A 15,408-nucleotide genomic window follows, 5' to 3' on the forward strand; every position below is an offset into this window, starting at 1 on the left:
CATATCTCGTATGAATAAATTTTATTATTTCAAGAAACTAGGGCATAAAATAGCATCTTTGATTAGGACCTGTGAAACTTACCAGAAAGTAAACGAGAGTAATACTCCAGTGAAATACAGAATTTATCCTATTATCCATAAGTCATTACACGACCTTACAGCAGCAGATTTCTTTGGACCAATTCCACAAGGAAAGGGAGGAGTATCATATATTTTGGTTATCATAGAATGCTGGTCAAAATATGTTAAACTATATCCTATTAAGGGAGCAAAAATAAGTGATTGGTGTGCAAAGCCTCGACTGGAAACCATGGAAAAACCAGGAGTGAGGTCAGCGAACCTGGCTTCCAAATCCCATTTCGCATCCTGGCACCTTTGCGTGAAATTTATAAATTTAAATTACAATCTTGTTGTTCAGCTTTTTCACAATTAGTTATTGCAGAGAAATTGGGTGATACGCAGACAGCTATACACTGCTTACAACAATACTTTCTGGAAGTAGGTAAACCAAAGTGGTTTCTTACAGATAACAAACCACAATTTGTGAGCAACGAATTTAGAGAATTCCTAGCATGAGAAAGTATTTGACAAGTGTTAATATCCAATTATAACCCATAATCAAATCTGTGTGAACGGGTAATGAAGGAAATTGGGAAATTATGTTGTAAACACTGCCATGAAAAACATATTTCGTGGACAACGAAAATTAAGGACTTTGAACTTATCCTAAATGAATTAGCCCATTTATTGACTGGGTTGACACCTTTAGATGTTATAGGCAAACCGTTTGTAGGAGAAACCTTAATTAAGTATTTTAATTGGTATGAATAATGTAGTGTCAATTATGAAGTAAATCAGGAAATAATTTTTAAAAATTTGATTGAAAATTTGCAACAAAGAGTAAGCAAGCATAATGAAAAGGCTGTGGAACCTCAGTACCAAGTCTGGGACTTGGTTCTTATAAAACATTATCTTCCCAGCTTGACTCTGAAGAAAGAGACTCATAAGTTTTTCCAAAAATATGAAGACCATACTGGGTACAAACGGTAATCCATCCTAAGACGTTATTTTTAGTAGATCCCACAACTGGATTAGAAAAGGGGAAATACAATGTAAAGGATGTAAAATTGTATATCCCCCAGGGATGTTAACATTCCGAGTTAACGGGCGGAGTGACAACCATTGGATCTTGAGTTGTTTTTGGTGTTACTTCCAAAATAGTTTTCCTGCACTGAATTTCTTTAAAACCTAAAACTAACCTATAATCGTATTGCTTAACAAACAAAAAAAAAAAAAAAAAAAAAAAAAAAAAAGTGATTTCTAGACGAAATAAAATGATTAAAGTATCATGTTTGTGGAAAAATATAATATGATGTGACTAACTGAACAATTGTTTTACCGAGGTGTTTAGTTCTTCTGCTTTGTATAGAGTATTTGATACCTTGTATGAGATGTGATATAGATAGGAGGGATTGAATAAATTTTGAAAGGGGTGGGTATTGTAGCTAAAAGCTTGATTTACAAGAACAGATAAATCATGACTAACACAAAACACACATCACACCTTTCAATCAACCCTCACAAACAAGTGTGCCTGATTCTTCTTCATTTGCCATTTCCATAGGATTGCTAGGTTTTCCTTCGGGGACCTCAAAGGGTGAAGGTGGGACAAGTCCGTTCTGTAGGAGACGATTTAACACCAAACCTCCTCTGGTGTCTCACTCAAGTATCTGAGAGGTAGGGAACCTGGGGAAGGGGGGTGGGGGGGGGGGTGGGAAGGGTTTCCTGTCTTTGGGGCTATCTTCTTTCTCTTCTTTGATCCTAGAAACATGATCTATTTTTTCCTTTCTTACTTCTCATCTTGAGGACCTGTCTATCTTTTCCCTCTTTCCATATTCATAAACTTCTCTCACTGAAGTCCTTCCTTATTTCCGTGGTTACTAATAACCTACACCTTATCTTTAGATAAGAAGGCCAAAGAATCAGACTACACGAACACACATCCACATATACACAAATATACACTTCTACGCAAATGTTGAGTTATATAAGACAAACCCTGTCACAATGTGAGAACCGTCAGGTGTTGTAGGGTAAAAGGTGTGTACATAAGAAATTATGCGCACATATATGGGGAGTTATGATGGTTCTACATCGAATATACATGAGAAGACGTGACATGCATAACGAGCAACTATAAAGTAGTAGTGAGTAATGGATAAATGAGAGAGAAACGTGAGCAAAGAAAGAAAACGAAAGTAGGAGTAGAATTAGTCAGGTTGATCATCAAACAATGTCAGTGCAATAAAAACTCTGATGAATTGAAGGGTAGTGGAACCGTTCTAACGTTTTGATGACTTTGAGTGTGGGTCTGGGTTATACTGATTTATTTCCCCAAACCACATTCCACTTCTTTACGAGAAGACTTACTTGGGGTTTGCAGCCACTCCTTTTTACTGGATAGCTGGCTGCTGGAAACTCTCTTGACTTCTTCTCCATCGAATAACGCTAGGTACAGGAGCTTTCAAGTCCCTTTCTACTAGTGAAATAAGTGGCTATACAAACTTTACGTTTCTTCAATCAATGATGTATTTGACTTTCAAGCACAATAAAAATTCTCACTTTAAACATAATATGTAACTTCAGTAAGTCTCTCGTACAGTTGTATGTTAGAAACAAATTGATTTACATTCAAAAGAAAGTCTGCTTAGACACCATGACTTTCAGAAAAGGAGATCGAAAAAAAAAAAAAAAAAAAAAAGAAAAAAAAAATCTTGCCTCTAACAAGGCTGAGTCAAGAGTATATATGAGTACTTTTTGAACTGTTCTTGTTTCAGATAACAAGTCAGTGATACAATCAGCACAAAGCTGCATATAGATTCCATGGTTCTTCTAAACACACTCACTAACACATCTATGGATTGCCCGACAGGTACTTGTCGGTGCCGTTCAACCGCCGTGTCTACTTTCTTGCCGCGACTGATTTTAAACCTGCACACACAAGCATGTGATGTGCAGTAGGTAGGATTTTACCATCCCACACTCGTATGTAGAATATCATGTGTTTGAGATGGTAGTAGGCTGAGTGGTTCTAGAATTTACACAGAAATTCTCAAAATCACTACACCATCTAGTTGTAGGTTACTCATGGTTTCCCTGAACCACTTAATGTAAATGCAGGGATGTTTTTGTTGAAAAGAACATGGCCAGTTTTCTTCTTGATCATTTCCCATACCAAACTTGTCCTCTGTCTTTGATCAGCTCCTGGTGGCACATTAGGTAAATGTTTTCATGCCTCTTGACAATTACCAGTATCTGATATCCCCCCTCCCGTCCTATCGAAATGACATATCCATACCTTTCATGAGAGACAGTGTCATTTGTAATGCATGCAAAAGTGTGCCTTGTACCACCTGATGCAGACCAAATGTGAATCTTGTCTAGAACCAGAGTCATCTTCTGCACTGATTGCTAATAAGGTGCAGAATTGTATTTGATCTAAACGAGTGTAGGAGGAATATTATTTCAGAATATATTTTTAAAATTTTGTTTTACAACACTTTAAATTGGCACTGCAATTAGCCAACCATGGTGCTCATGGTGCTGAGGTACACACAGTATTAAGGGCACTGGAGCATGTCACCTTATTCAGCCTTCAAAATCCCTGTTTTTCTTGTGGATGTACACAACAGAAAAACTAATCCACCCCATCTAGGGTATCCCCCTTTGTCCACATCAACAGAAATTTGTCTGTAGAAATTTTAGCAGTTGTTACTCTACTGTGCCTTCTCACAAGCAAATATTGTGTCCTTTAAATATTGTAGTGGCACCTGAGAGATTTTGTGATTATGGTAAATGCAAAATAGATATCATAGTGTACTGCATGTGGTTTTGTGTGATTGTTTTTGCAACATATCCTTAAAATTGTTATCAAGCTTTAGAATGTTGTCTTTGATTTTATAGTGCATTTCATATGTCTAAGTGCAGTAAGAAAAAGGTACTCCGTGATGAGCCCAAAGAGCCCTGCAATGGCTATTGGCTGTTGCTTATTCCTCTGTCATATGGCATCATTTGGGTGTGGTATGGAGGGGTATGCAGTTGGCACACTGCTCTCCCATGCAGTGTCAGCTTTCCAGAGCTTGAAGCCACTGTCTCTCATTCAAGTATCTCCTCTTGGCTTCAAGAGGCTGAGTGCACCTCATACCAGTCCTTTAACCAAGCAACAATTGCTGGCAGTACTGGGAATTGAACCTGGTTCTTCTGCTTGGGAAGCAGAGAAGTAGACTGCTTAGCTAACAAGACAGATGTGCTTCTCAATTTTCGTTATTCTCAATGAGTTTTCCAGGATAAAGTGTGTATAATATTGGCAAGGCACCAGAATTTTTACATACTATTCATTTTCTCTCTCATTTCCACTGTGGAAGCAAAAACCACCCTTTCTGTAAGACTTCACTTTGTCAACATCTTGACACTTTGTTTCTTTTACATTTTGACATCTTTAAATAACAAATTATATCCCTTTCTGTGATATTTCTGTAAGAGTTTAGTAAGCAAAGTTTATTTGGGAGCATTTCCATTGACTTTCTTGTTGGAAAACAACAAAGAGTGCTTGTTCTTTTGTAATTACTTTCGTTTTTGTTTACCCATAAATAAAATGCATATGTTATTTTAGCATTTAAAGCTAAAAGCAATGTTGCACAAAAAGGACCAATATAGGCATAGATTTGTGTGTGGAATCCGGAGAGGTGCAAATAAATTTCCCCTTCAACATAATTCTGTTATGTAAGTGCTATAGTAATGGGCTATGTGTCTGAGATAAGGGTATTGATATCATTCGCTTTTAAGTGTTGGCAGCCCACAAATATTTTAGAAGTACTTCATAACAAAATGAAGCTGGCCTATGACAAGAATTCTGGCGTTCCTGAAGGGATGCTTCTGTGAAAGAAATTTTGAAAACTTTTGTTTCTGAAGTTGTTGGTGAAACTTAATTTGTACTACTGTACATAGTTTGATGTTGTAGAGGTTTAGCATTTGACTGCAAAATGTTGAGTGAAAAGTGATAAATATAGGCTACTTTGAACAAATTTTTATGTAGGCATAGACAAATGTGGCAGATAAGCTTATCATAGTTCGCTGTAATTATTCTGTTAGATTACATAATGATCCATCCATTGTTGATATTAAAAGGACGGATAGAATAATAAAAACAAACATGATATAATTATTAAAGTTTTTTGGTGGGCTAGGAAGAGGGAGAAATTTGAGAATGCCGTTTTAGATGTCTAATTTTTATAGTTATTTAAGTGGGCCTTCCGGGAAGAGTTTCATATTTTTCAACAAAAAGTAGGTATGGTTGATAGCAAGTTTCATCGTCTTGTGTGTTTCCATTTGTGTTCTTTTCCTTAAAAATTTGCTTAACACAGATCTTTGCAATCTGTCAGAATATGGTTAAATATGAGAAAGCCGGGCTGCAAATACTTTCTTCTGTGACATTGTTCATGGCTGCTAAGCAAGATTCTTTTAATGCTTTGCTGTATTTTCAGCAGCACTAACAATAATTTTTTCTTCATAATTTTGGATTTGGATCATGCCTTTTTTATGCAGTTATCATCAACACACTGGAGACCAAGGCATTATGGAGCACTTGACTTGCTTTGAAGCTATTTTCTGGTCACTTGTAAGTCCCAAATTCCCAATTACATATCGTGCAGTTCCTTAAAAATCAGTCTGGACAGGGTCTGGAATGTATTTGTTTGGGACATGCATACTTCACTATTCTTGTTGAGTTACATCATTCATATCAATATGTATGCATTGAAATTGGATTAATGGCTCCTAAAACATTGACAGTTAATGCAGACTTTCATGGTAGCAGTCATTGTTGTTCCAGAGCTTGAGGCTGGCCTGCAGTGCTAGTCCTCCATTAATCCTTAAAGATTAGCACACAATTTGTTTTTGTGTAGTATTTAATAATAGTGAAAGTTGGTTTTATATTCTGTCGTTTCGTATGTTTCATTCTGTTCCCTTGCTTTCTTCTTTGTCTCTCTCTGTCTGTTTTTCTTCATCTCTCTTCCACCATCTCACACTTAATATTCATACAGGCTCGGGTACTAGTTACCTCTTCACCATACGCAGATATTATACCAGTGCCTCATTATGAAAGCTTGTGCAGCTCAGTGGAACGTCAAACTCCAACTCCATCTCCATCTCCAAGTTCTTGCAGCCAGCACAATACATCATCATCCAAGTGCCCCACTTCCAAAACTGAGGTAATGCTGATGAGTAATTGCTCATTTTAGTTGAACCTAACTGTAACCATAGAAGTACTGTTTGAAGGATGAGAAGATTTCCCATTTTTGTGTTTATTTTGTACATTTGTGTTCATTCGTACATTACATTTACATTTGAAAGTGAAACAAAAAATTTTGAAATTAGTAGCTAAAAGAAGTGGAATTTAGTAAATAGAAAAGTTGTTCTCAGTAAAAAGTAGAAAAATTGTCAAAAGTAGTGGGTAGAAAAAGATGTTCACAGCAGTAGATAGAAAACTCGTTCAAATTACTAGACAGAAAAACTTGGTGATGTATAGTAGTTGGGAGTATTCATTGTAGACTAGCTCTTGAAAAGTCATCCCTGAAGAGGACCAATAGCTCAATTGTGAACGTGACCATGGACCTCTGAGCATCTGTGATATAAATTTTTCATTCTGTGCTTCAACTCTAACATTTTACTGTCTTATTGCTCCCTGCATGGTCTTAGTCAGAAATGGCTGGGTATGGGCCCAGGTCTAATGATACTGGGCTTCCAGAGCTTGAGGCTGGCTTGCAGTGCCAGTCCTCCATTAACATAATACCTGAACATGCTCTAGTAACAGTCATTTGGTGCTAAGGTAGAATGTTGTATGTCACAGTGAGGGAAGGATCTTGGCTTAACTGCCTTGATTTTGAGAAAGGTACAAAGCTATGCAAGAAACTATCAACCTAAAGATATGCTGTGTGCTGATGGGGCTTGGTGGCTGTTGAGGCAAAACAGCCATTAGTAAACAATGTCTGGGGAATGTATTGCACCTAGCTTGTATGAGACTTACACAGACATTCATGGTAACATTATGGTCCTTGATCTCTTAACTGTAAACATTGTCCGTGAAATGAATGTACTATAAGGGCTAAAAGAACTCAAACAACCATTACCCATTTGGGCAAGCTTTTCTTAGATATTGTAACAGAATGTGTCCCATAATTGAGAATGTGTTTATAATAATAAAATGTGAAGAATGATTGTTTCATAAAATTTCACGATTCTTGATATACAAAGGTTTAGAGGCTTTGGCTGGTACACTACAGCTCAGAAATTAACAAATTTAATGAAAAGTAAGAACTTGGAAGGTAGTCAGTCAGAGGGATGCAAGCTACAGTAAAGTACTGCACTGAAGTAAAAGTGTTGTTAAGTGGAAAGTTGTAAGTCACAGCAGAACTGCAGAAAGAATGGGAACCAAAAGGCATCACAGATGTATCTAAGATAATGAAAAGGGTTTACAGCATGCAGAGAAGCTGCTATGTAGGTACTAATGTGTTATTTTGTAAGGTGATTAGAAGTGCTCAAATATGATGAAAATCAGTACATGTGTCTTATTGCTGAAGACAAACTAGTTATGATGTTAAGGTGTAGACACAACTGTAAACATGAAAATAAAAAACAGTATTATAGATACTGAAGTAATTACTCACCGGGTTGCAAGACTTCTTTAAGAAATAAACAAAAGTTACTCACTGGAAGTATGATAGAATTCCTATAAGATGGTAGAAGACTTCCTTGAAGAGTAACAAAAAGTAATAAATGACAACAAATCCTAAACTAGATGATACTGGGTGATAACAGTATGACAAAAACCAAAGAATATTTCTTCATTGGAGACTTATGATGTGATCCCAGAAATAATAGATAACATATTGTAATCTGGTTACATAGCAGTACCCACATTCCCAAAGTGCTCATCTGTAACAAGTGACTTGTGTAATTAATAATCCCACTATGTTTCGCCTCAGTCTTGAATGTTAACTCCTATGTGATAATACAAGTCAGGTCAATCTGTGTTCCTAAATTTAAGCAGTGTTATCGTTATGTTAATGACCAGATTAGGGCACTCTGTTACACCATGCCTACTAACCATAAAAATTCTCATTTTGTAGTACATGCAAACTAAATGCGAATTCTGCTTCAAAATATGAAAACGCAAAATTACTTAGTAGCTGCTGTTTCATAGTGAATTGTTTTCACATGAACCATTTTATCAGAGAGAGTTTGAAATAGCTTTAGCTTAAAAGACAGTAATAATGTGGACACTTTTAATATGGTGAATGTTTTGAACTGTAGTTGCATCGAATACTGCTAGGGGTCAGGTCTGAACTATGTCGTTAACAATACTCTGCTGAAATGCTAACCTCAACAAGCAGTTGCACGATAGCTGCCTCCAAATGCTTTGTGTTCTGTGTTGCTTGTTGTTTTCTTTTCTTTTCTTGTCTTGAAATAAGCAAAGCGACTGATCCTGGTACATCACAGATTTTGATTACAATACAAGAAGAAATTGGCAATCCCTGTGTTAATATTTCAGTTTTGCTGTATGCTGCTGCCCTGTGAAAGGGAGGTGGGGCAGTCTTTGCTGCACCGCTCCTCTCCACCCTGGCAGCCAAAATTCTGAATTGTTCATGCTCACCGCCACCTGTCACTATAGCATACAGTGCCTGCACTCTGCGCTATAGCAATTTGAAAACAAAATCTGTAATGTTTATCGGCCATGGCTAAGTTCTTTCCCTGACTTTAAAATTGAGTTACCGTACATTGGGTTCTACTTCTGCGCTAAGTGCCTTGTTAGTTCTATCCATAACATTGTCAATTATGGGTCACATGGATGTAAATGGCCACAGAAGGTCAAAATTAATAGTCTGCAGATTTTGTAATCATTAAATTTTGGGAGAAAAGACAAATAATGCCCAGCAACAGCTTAAATTGGAGATGCATTTAGCTCACCAGTGGGATAATGCTGCTTCTTTTCAATGAGACAGTCATTTTTAAAACATTAAATGCAGCCAAATGAACAAAACAAAGGCCATTTCAGAAGGAAAAAAGTGTTAAAGTTTTTGCAGAAGCAAACATTCCAGTCAAAAAGCTGCCAATCAGCACTTTTTTTAATAGTAAGTCCACCGGCTTAGCTGAGTAGTAATGTGCTTGTCTCCCATGCAGCAGGCCCTGATTCGATTCCCAGCCCAGTTGGAAATTTTCTCCGTTCGTGGACTGTGTGTTGTGTTGTCCTCATCATCATTTCATCCTAATCACTGGCACGCAAGTCGTTCAATGTGGCGCCAACTGAAATAAGACTTGTACCCGGCGGCCGAACTTCTCCGGATGGGGCTTCCCGGCCAACAGTGTCACACGCTCACTACACAATCAGTTTCAAAGAACGAAGGATTTGTTTGTTGTCACTCACATATCGTGACAACCTTTTAAACTCATGTGTCAAGTCATTTACAAGCAAAAAAAAAGGATGTGGGTTTTAAGGGAGAGGGTAAGGAGTCATTCCAATCCCGGGAGCGGAAAGACTTGTAAAGGCCTTTACAAATGTCTGCTTGTGTCTGTGTATATGCGGATGGATATGTGTGTGTGTGTGCGAGTGTATACCTGTCCTTTTTTCCCCCTAAAGTAAGTCTTTCCGCTCCCAGGATTGGAATGGCTCCTTACCCTCTCCCTTAAAACCCACATCCTTTGGTCTTTCCCTCTCCCTGATGAAGCAACCGTTGGTTGCGAAAGCTTGAATTTTGTGTGTGTGTTTGTGTTTGTTTGTGTGTCTATCAACCTGCTAGCACTTTCGTTTGGTAAGTCACACCAGATGCAAATTTTGCCAAAAGTAGATGCTACATTTTCTGGTCCCTAAGTCCATGCCAGTGAAATTTACTTATAACGCCAGAGGAAAGGATGTGTAATTTCACTGGTCAGTTTTATAGCATGTTAATTCATTATAAATTGTATGTACTGTATTGAAGAAATGTTTCACAACATTTAATAGCACAAGGTGCTAAGCAAGACAGTTTAGAATAATGTGGTACAATGAAGTAAGCTCCTAGAATGCTGTTGTGGAGGGATACTACTTCTAACACAAAGCCTCCACATATAAAGTTTTTTAGGGAACACTTCTCTTAGAAGAATGGACTCAACAAAAAGTGGCAGTTGAGGAGTGACAAGAAAATATGCATGATTTTAAAATTGATTTTAAATAATTTTTCCATTAGAAGCACTCCTAGAAATATTGTATTGCTTTTCCCATCAACATAAATGGAAAAGAAAGCAGCGAATCAAAAAGTAAACAAGGAAAATCTACATCTTTGAAAAAAGAACAAGGCAATCCTGAAATAGGAGTACTATCCCAGCCTCTGGGCTTCTGTTGGGGAAGCAGCTGTATAGTGTGTCAGTGTTATGCCATTACTGTGCAGCAGAACTGTGCCAACTGTAACAAGTGTCTTTTGGTTGCTGTGTGCACATTCTTGGCTAACGTACTGGCTCAACCATGCATTTAGGTAAGCCGCAGATATGCTATATTTCCATCTAGCAACTTGTGTCAATGAAAAAAGTTACTGAGGGTCAACCTGCTGCGATGAGTGAACCCAGTGCTTGTAATTAATAACTTAGAAAATGTTCAAGGCGCACACCAGTTTAATACTGCATCTGTGTAAGTCCAATGTGGCAGCAGTAATAATACAAGTTGTTTATATTGTGCTAAGAGAAACTGAGGTCATTGATGTCATATTCACTGACATGACATATTCTGTGCCTGCATTGACATTAAGAGGAGTGAATCAAATGAAGCTATTACTCTGATGATGTCGCAGCAACATGATGTGGCATGGACTTGACAAGTCGTCGGAAGTCCCTGCAGACGCATTGAGCCATGCTGCCTCCATAGCCATCCATAACTGTGAAAGTGTTCAGGGTTGCCACAAGTTCTGGAAATCAGGGAATTTCAAACATGTCAAGAAAACTAGGGAAATTTGAAAAAAAAATCCTGGAAAAAATCTTGTTTTTGCCTCAGTAGATGAAATGGTTTGTTTACTGAGATGTCATATGCTATCGCTGGCTGGGCACAGCTGAGTATGTGCGCCACTTTCTACTCCTGCATTCTTATTGCTTCTCTGCTTCCTATCACTTCTCTCAGCTTGCAGTCAGTGCTGCAACAACTTCCTGCCGCTAGCCTAGCAGCTATCGATGAAAGGCAGGGAGGCAGGAGGAGTGGTTTTTTTGTATCTGATTCTCAGAGATTGTTGATGCAGTGGCCAGAGATGGTGGTAGTATGCATGAGTTGTGTCTGAGTGACTGTGTGAATATGTGTATGCTCTTGTTTTCTGACAAAGGCTGTGGCCGAAAATTTATTTATGAGAAGGTGATTGTCTTTTCTACATGCCTGTCTGCGGCTCAATGATCATCTTTACGGAGAGTTGCCTCATTAGTATTGGTTCTCAGAGTATTTGTGCAAATTATCTGGCGCATGGACTGCTCAACGTGGTCTCGTTTCATCAACATGGCATCTGTGACACGTGAATAACTGGCCACAGGAGTGGACTTTCACGACGGGGTAAAACCACAGGCCATTTCTGTGGGTACCTTTAATGGATTGGGCCTGCTAATCTAAAGCCAATCATTTCCCACTAATGTACAAGCCCTGCCCATTGGATCTAGTCTGACCGATCCGCCTGCAGCCTGGGTCTGTTTGTGTGTGGCATAATGCAGAGTGTTTTCATGGTTTATCCAAGGACCCAGGACTGCGGTGCCACTCGCCAGGCCAGAGGCCATGGACGATGGATTTCAGGAATTGCCACTGTCTCATCAAAAGTACATTGTACAGTGCAGCATTTTATAGACATTTTATTTATTCTAGTACTTCAAAAATAATTTATATATTATACACATTTTTCAAGAGGCCTACTTTTTTCTGGGGATATTTCTGAAATGAGTGAAGGTATTTTAAATCCATCTTGTGACTCCAAGGAAATTAAAACAGGGTCTTAATGAAACACATATACCATTTGCCTTGCTTTCTCTATCTAAAAACAATTCGTTACAAAAGATGATGTTGGTACTTAAAATTTTTGCTCACATGGGGGAGAAATCTACTAGGGGCCCCAGCCGTTGCAGCATCTTTTCCCTTCTGTGCTGCATGTCTATCCTCTTGCTATTCTTTTTCCCCTCCTTTGTGGAACATGTGGTGTGGGGTGTTTTTGGGAATGTTCCTCACTGTCCTTAGCTGACATAAGAACAGTCTCACCAGTGTTTTTCATTCCTTTTTTCTTTCTTTGTTCTTCTTCTCCTACCCTCCCTCCATTTTGGCATTTGAACCTCCTCTTTTGTCTTCTTCCTTCCTGTGTGTTCCTGAATTCCGGCCCATGCGTCTGACGCATAACAGGTGACTGGGTAGCTCCAGGTCGACAGGTAGAGTTCGCACATACCCCCTGGTACAGGCCAGGCCCAGGGAGGGGTGATTGCCTGAGCTGCTATCTTCCCAAATTGCTGATTGGTCCCTCTGTCAGACGTTCAGGAGGTGTGATCTGACGTGTGAACAATCACCTAAGGCAGGTGCACCCACTTGTGAAGGGGGCCCCCAGTTGGAAGGAGCATGCCATCAGAGACATTGACAATCGTGGGGGATTTTTTTGCAATGAACCAATCATCTTCGCAATCAGCGTCTACAAAATGTAAATGGAATGAGGTTAATGATTCAAAGACCCTCCCAGCTGCACCACGGTTCCTCGTGGTTTCATGTAGGCCTACTGAAGTTGGTCAGTCCTTCACAAAGGTAAATCCGTTTACTATCCAGAAAGGTGTTGATGCAACTGCTGGCCCTGTGAAATCCTCCTCTGATTTATAGAATTGCATTTTGCTTTTGGAGACTACTTGTGATTCTCAAGCACAACTGCTTGCCACTTCACTCCTTCACAGCTATCCTGTTCATGTTGAGGTCCATAGAACTCTGAATACTTCCCATCGTGTTATTTACTCCAGGCTCTCTACGGTCTGACCGAGGCCGAAATCCGAACATACCTCTCCAATCAGGGTGTCATTGCCATCCATCAGGTGATGAAAAAGGTAGATGCCTCCATAGTGCCCACATGCACTCTTTTTCTCACCGTTGATAAAGTGGTGCTTCCGTCCAAGATCAAAGCAGGCTATGAGGTTCTCACAGTCTGACCATACATTCCGAACCCGATGTGCTGCTACCAGAGTCATCGTTTCAACCACACTCAAATGTCCTGTCAACACCTAGCCAAATGTGTAACCTGTGGTGAAGATGCACACCAGGGCAATTGTCTGTCTCCTTGTCCCTGCTGTATCAACTGCAGTGGTGACAGTGCCACCTCCTCTCGAGATTGTCCATGTATCTTGATGAGCAGGCTGTCCGGGAGATCCGGATAAAGGAAAAAGTTCCTTGCCTGGTCACTCGCAAGTTATTGGCTAGCCGCAAATGTTGTGTTCTACCATCTGGCACTATAGTACTGTTCTTGCTGCATCTCGCACCATGAAGGACATTGCCACGCAGACATAGAACCTCAAATTCAGTTCTGAGGTTGTAAAATTGCCTGTTGTCATGGTAGCACCACAGTCCCCTCGTTCAGCTGTGCAACAAGCCATCAGACTCTTGCCTCGTGGGGCAAAGTCACCAACTACACAACTGGCAGGCTGGAAAGGACAGAAGGAATCCAACCAACACCTGAGTCTTCCTGTGCTAACTGGAAAGGATTGAAGAAGTCCAGTGAAGGCAAACGGTCTTCTCCGTCACCGATTCAAAGATCCTCTTCTCCCGCCCGGCCTCTGTGTCGCCAGTGCATGCCACTAACCATTTTTCTGCATTAGACTCTGCAGGCCGACAGCAGAAGAAAGCCAAACCTCTGTGGACCTAATGAGGCAGGATCCTCCTGCCTCTGTGCCCTGTAGCAGCAGAGTCTTCGCAGGCCGGCACTTGGCAGCCGCCAGCGTGACACCCCTTCATCGTGGCTCTCCTCCAGTGGAACGTTCACAGCCTTCAGTCCAGTAAAGAGGATTTACAGCTGCATTTAGAATCACAGCGTCTACTTTTCCTCTGCCTTTAGGAAACAAAGTTGTGTCCTCACAACCGATTTGAGCTGTTGGCATTCTATGTCATGGGGGAGTCTTGCTGCTCATACGGGATGACATTCATAGTCAACTCATTTCCCTGACTCCTGTCTTCAAGCTGTTGCAGTTTGCTGTTTCTGTCCTTGCTTGACCTTTTCCCTTTGTATCATTTACATACCTCCGTCATTCAGTATCACCAGGGCCGACTTCCTCCAGCTTATTGGGCAGCTACCTCACCCATTTCTGCTGCTTGGTGACTTTAATGTGCTCCATCCCATATGGGGTTCTTCCCGAACCTGTCCGAGAGGCGTGCTCTTGGCAGACTTCTTAATCAACGTAACCTTTTCTGCCTTAACACAGGAGCACCAACATTTCTTTCAGACTCCTCACACACCTATTCCCATTTGGACCTATCCTTCTGCACCGCCCATCACCTCACATGGTCCATTCTTTCTGACGCCTAATCGAGTGACCATTTCCTGTGTGCTGTTCATTTGCTGGCTCATGCCCCACCTCCCATGCACACCCAAATGGCAGCTTACTGGTGACCTTTGACAAACACGATTTCTCCAGTTGTGATGAGCAGGTGGAATAGCTTACGAATGTTCCATTCCTCACACTTCCTCCTTATCATGCCATGTCCGGGTCCCTTGGTGCACTGAGTCTTGCCGTGACTCAATTTGCACATGGAGATGGGCTCTCTGCATTTTTAACCATCATCCCATGATGGCAAACTGCATTTGTTATAAACAGATGCATGCACAGTGTCATTGCATTCTTCAGGATAACCAAAAAGCTAGCCGGTTTTCATAAGCTATTTCTTTTTAACAGTTCCACCCCCTCTTCCATTGCTTGGACCAACCTCCGACGTCTCTCTGGGACCAAGATCCATTCCTCAATTTTTGGCCTGACAGTAGCAGACGATGTCATCATGAACCCTATTGGTATCGCCAACACCTTGGGCCACCATTTTGGGGAAATTTTAAGCTCCTCCCACTATCACCGTGCCTTTCTCCATTGGAAACGAATGGAGGAGGCTCGGGTGATACCTTTCTCTTCTCAGAATTGTGAGTGTTACAATGCCACCTTTACTACGAGGGAGCTAGATTATGCTCTCACTTCATCCCCATTCTCCATCCCAGGGCCAGATGCTGTTCACATTCCGCTGTTGCAGCACCTTTCTTTTGCAGGCAAGCTCTTTCTGCTTAATACACACGACTGTCATACCCATACCTAAGCCCAGTAAGGACAAACACCTCAGTTCTAGCTACTGCCCCA

The 15,408-nt window shown here is 40.3% G+C and overlaps 1 protein-coding gene across 4 annotated transcripts in view; it reads left to right on the forward strand.

The window, feature by feature from the left end:
• The window catches only part of LOC124795211 (TP53-binding protein 1-like), a 288,269-nt gene that overhangs the window by 121,399 nt on the left and 151,462 nt on the right, over positions 1 to 15,408 (forward strand). For 3 of the 4 annotated variants that reach the window (XM_047259124.1, XM_047259125.1, XM_047259127.1), the window contains one exon: positions 6,102 to 6,269. The exons of the other annotated variant lie outside the window; for it this stretch is intronic. In XM_047259124.1, the coding sequence (XP_047115080.1) occupies positions 6,102 to 6,269 (168 nt within the window). The remainder of the gene's footprint in view (positions 1 to 6,101; positions 6,270 to 15,408) is intronic. 4 annotated transcript variants of the gene reach the window in all.

This window comes from Schistocerca piceifrons, chromosome 4 (assembly GCF_021461385.2).
Source record: "Schistocerca piceifrons isolate TAMUIC-IGC-003096 chromosome 4, iqSchPice1.1, whole genome shotgun sequence".
Lineage (NCBI taxonomy): Eukaryota > Metazoa > Arthropoda > Insecta > Orthoptera > Acrididae > Schistocerca > Schistocerca piceifrons.